Source organism: Leptodactylus fuscus, chromosome 1, assembly GCF_031893055.1.
Source record: "Leptodactylus fuscus isolate aLepFus1 chromosome 1, aLepFus1.hap2, whole genome shotgun sequence".
NCBI classification, from domain to species: Eukaryota; Metazoa; Chordata; class Amphibia; order Anura; family Leptodactylidae; genus Leptodactylus; species Leptodactylus fuscus.
The window spans coordinates 52,432,676-52,436,884 of record NC_134265.1 but is presented as its reverse complement, the minus strand read 5'-3'; the positions used below and the strand labels follow the sequence as shown (position 1 = coordinate 52,436,884).

General features: G+C 40.2%; 1 protein-coding gene across 1 annotated transcript; it reads right to left on the bottom strand.

Annotated features, from left to right (window-relative positions):
* Window positions 1-1,106: 1,106 nt before the first annotated feature.
* On the bottom strand, window positions 1,107-2,087 carry LOC142199766 (proteinase-activated receptor 1-like). Its single transcript, XM_075269812.1, has one exon. It carries the CDS (start codon window positions 1,986-1,988, stop codon window positions 1,107-1,109), a length of 882 nt encoding a protein of 293 aa, XP_075125913.1. The 5' UTR covers window positions 1,989-2,087.
* Window positions 2,088-4,209: the final 2,122 nt, after the last annotated feature.

Genomic DNA, 4,209 nt, shown 5'->3' with positions numbered 1-4,209 from the left:
TTCTCCCCACAATGTCCCTCCCTTATATCCTTTTCAGTTAGTTGCACACTGGTTACACATACTGTAACAGATTTCTGGCTAGTGACCATGTAACCAGGACCAGCGTTAAGAGGGGCAAACTGGGCAATTGCCCATGGCCCCCATCCCCAAGAGGGCCTCTAGGATTTGGAGCTTCAGGTTTTTTGCCCGATTTTTCGAATCAAAGGAGCTCCACAGCTGTATGTGGGGGGCTATTGTAGGAGAGAAACTTATATATAAGGGGGCTATTATAGCAGAGAAACTATTATATGTAAGGATTAATATAAGATGGCTATTATAAGAAGAAATTAAATATATGGGGGTTATTATTTATAAGGGAACAACTATTTATAATAGGCCTATAATAAGAAGATATATACAGTTCTGGCAAAAATTAAGAGACCACTGTAAAATTTTCAGGTTTTCTTTATTTTTCTCTTCATTGGTATATTTTTGAGTAAAATGTAAATTGTTCTTTTATTATATAAACTACTGACAACGTGTCTCTTAAATTCAAAGCAAAAAATTTTGTATTTATTTGCAGCAAATGAGAAATCGTCAAAATAATAAAAAAAAAAGAAGCAGCACTGTCAAGACCTCAAATAATGCAAAGAAAACAAGTTCATAGTCATTTAGAAACAACAATACTAATGTAACTCAGGAAGAGTTCAGAAATCAATATTCGGTGGAATAAACTGATTTTTAATCACAGCTTTCAAGCGTCTTGGCATGCTTTCCAGCAAGAGGTTGGTTCATAAACAACTTTTCTCACCTAACCATACAATAGGTGATAAGTGTGTGATCAATGGGGTCTGCGGAGACCAGCATCATGAGAATGGGGTCAATAAGGAAATGGAGTGGTAGCGCACATGCATGACCACTACTCCACACACTTCTATGGGACTCACAGAGGACTCTGCTCTCTCTATCTTTGGCAGTCCCATGGGAATTAAAGAAGCATTATTTACACATATGAACTGCTACACCAAGCACAAATGACTCATGATAATTCCAAGCAGTCTGACCCCAGCAAACATATATTTATTATCTAATGTTGTTCATGGACCAAACCCTTGTAATCCATACAATCATTTAAATCTAGAAAGCAAAAACTTGTAGTCTAATATTAAACTGCACAATGGTTTGGGTGTCTTCTTGGTTTCCAGTGTATTGGGTGTCTTACAGCATAATAAACTATATACATTTTTCCGACATCTTGATGACACAAAGTAATAAATTAAAGGATCAAGGCAACTACTTGTACTGCTGATACAAGTGCACAGAATATATACATAGTACAGAGACTCAGAATACACATCACGGAAGTGCAGGCAATGCATTAAATACAAGATGTTTGTTGGACCAAAGCAAATAATGAAAACAGAAAGAACTATAATAGTTAAGAGAATAGCTCTTGTCTTAGAAGAATTTTCTATATCCTCGGTGCTATTACTCAAGGTTCGGATAATTTCAATGTAACACAAGATTGTAATAATTAATTGAAAGAAGAAAAAAATTGAAGAGTAATACATGTAGAAGTGCTGTTGGTCCTTTAGCTCCAGCATGTCATGGCAAGTTGTAATGTCCAGAGATCCAATGTACATAGTTTGATTGGTAAGAAGAAGCGGCACGGCAGTAGCTATAGATACCAGCCAGATAAAAGTACACACCAGCCAAGCCCGTTTCTTTGTGCGCCAGGAGCGAGAGCGTATTGGAAACACCACGGCCATGTACCTGTCCACACTTATACTAGTGATAAGCAGGAAGGAGCAGTACATGTTACAGTAAAATGCCGCAGTCACAATTCGGCACATTCCTTCTCCGATTTTCCAGTTGTTCCCTGAGAATCTGTACACAATGTTGAAAGGCAGCACGGCAACAAAAAGCACATCAGCTGTCGCCAAGTTCAGCATATAGACTACTGCCGGCGTCTTGACTTTTATCTTCTGTAGAAACATTAGAATTGCCATCACATTCAGAGGCAGAGCCACAGTGACCACCACAGTGTAGATCGATGGTACAAAGGTGGTCAACCATGGGCTAGTTAGGTAGATTGTGGTGTGATTTGAAACGTCCTGTGGATTAAAAGACCCTGAAAAAAGGGAAATAGTTATAATAAATATGTAAATAATTTTATGATATAAAAAGATATAATTGTTCTTGAAACGTGCAGATACAGTATAAGTACTGATAAACCCAATGGCCTCAATTCATTATTGAGGATTTTCCACACTAAAGGGGCTCTATCATTGGTGAAACGTCACTTGAGTTAGTGATATGCCTGAATAGCCTTTAAAAAGGCTATTCAGGTGCCGCTACTTGTTTTTGAAACTACTCCCCTGTTTTTATTACATATCGGTAATACCAATATGTAAATTAGCCTCTCCGTGCACCCTGGGTGTTCTCCCACTGTGCACCCCCCTGCGTCATACCTTGATAGCACCCCCTCTTTTGTTTATGCTCCAAGAAGTCCTCCTCCTCTATCCCTGTAACTGCCTCCATCGTCTCTAATCTCGTTCCTGCACTTTGAAATCTCGGATATGGGCAGCAACGCTTCCTTCTGAGCGCTACTGCACATGCCCGAGCACCATTTTCTTGTGGACAATGGAAGAAAGCACACAAGAAAATGGGCTCAGGCATGTACAGTAGTACTCAGAAGGGAGCATTACTACGCATGCCTGAGATTTCAAAGCGCAGGAGTGAGATTAGAGACAAAAGAGGCAGTTACAGGGACGGAGGATGAGGACTTCTTGGCGCATAAGCAAAAGAGGGGGTTTTATCAAGGTATGATGCAGGGGGGTGCACGGTTGCTTGGGGAACGCCCAGGGTGCACGGAGAGGCTAATTTACATATTGGTTTTACCGATATGTAATAAAAACAGGGGAGTCTTTTCAAAAACAAGTAGCAGCACCTGAATAGCCTTTTTAAAGGCTATTCAGGCATATCACTAACTCAAATCACGTTTCACGAATGATAGAGCCCCTTTAAAGTGAACCCTCTTTCTTTTTAGTCTTGTATTCTTTTGAGTTCTAACTTTGTGTGCATCTCTGAATAAATGGGGTGTCCTTTGGAAAAATGTAAAGCTTTTAGAATGTCACTCACTCTGGAAGACTTGTCCTCCCTACATTATACAGTCAGCACCTTAATATGGATGGGATTGTTTAAGGCTTTAATTTCAAGTTCAACATATAAACAGTATGCAGAAGCGTCCTCTAATGGTGGTAGTCAACAGGACAGGGTTCTTTTATTTATCTCTATGATTACAGTATGCATCAGATTTGAAGCTGTGTATCAGGATAATAAAACTGCAATCACTATAAAAAAATATATTAAGCAATTACTCAATAATGGTGACTAACTTTTCAATAAACTTTTCATAAATTCATTGTACAAACAAGTATAAGACACTTTATAATGTAGCTCAACAAAGAAAAATGCTTCTTTTACCACGTATCAGGTTATTGTCAGATAACTGAAGTATTATATATTGTCTATATATAAAAATGAGTTTATGACTGTCTGTCTAGCTGTCTATCTGTTCTTTATGCACGGCCAAATGACAGGACCGATCTTCACCAAATTTGGCACACAGGTATATCAGGTTTCCAGGAGGGTTTTTCGAATCCAAGACTCCAGCAGTGCAAGGCTGCAGTGCTAACCACTGAGCCACCATGCTTCCCCATGTTATAATAGGGTCCTTAGTTACAGAAATTCTGAATGTATTTAGAACAAGGGGATATTGATGTGGTCAGAGTAGTTTTTAATATTCATTGTGATCCACAATCCTGTCTCTAATAAAAACCGATCATGTGAACAAATTGGAAGTTAAAGAGGTCCTTTCATGGTTTGGGGCACAGGCAGTTCTATATACCGCTGGAAAGCTGACAGTGCACTGAATTCAGTGTACTGTCGGCTTTCCCGATCTGCTTCCCCCGGGTAAAGAGCTTTCGGTCCCGATACTGTAGCTCTGTGCTGTGTGAGCGGGGAGGAACGCCCGCTCCCTCTGCTCACAGTGCTCGTCCACAGACGAGTATTATCAGGAGGGGAGGGGGCGTTCCTCCCTGGTCTCAGAGCACAGCGCTATTGGCGCTGCTTGTACAGAAGGATGTACCTGACTAACTGTCAGGAAGGTCCTTCTGACTGAAAAGAGCTGCAGTATCGGGACCGAAAGCTCTTTACCTGGGGCACAGA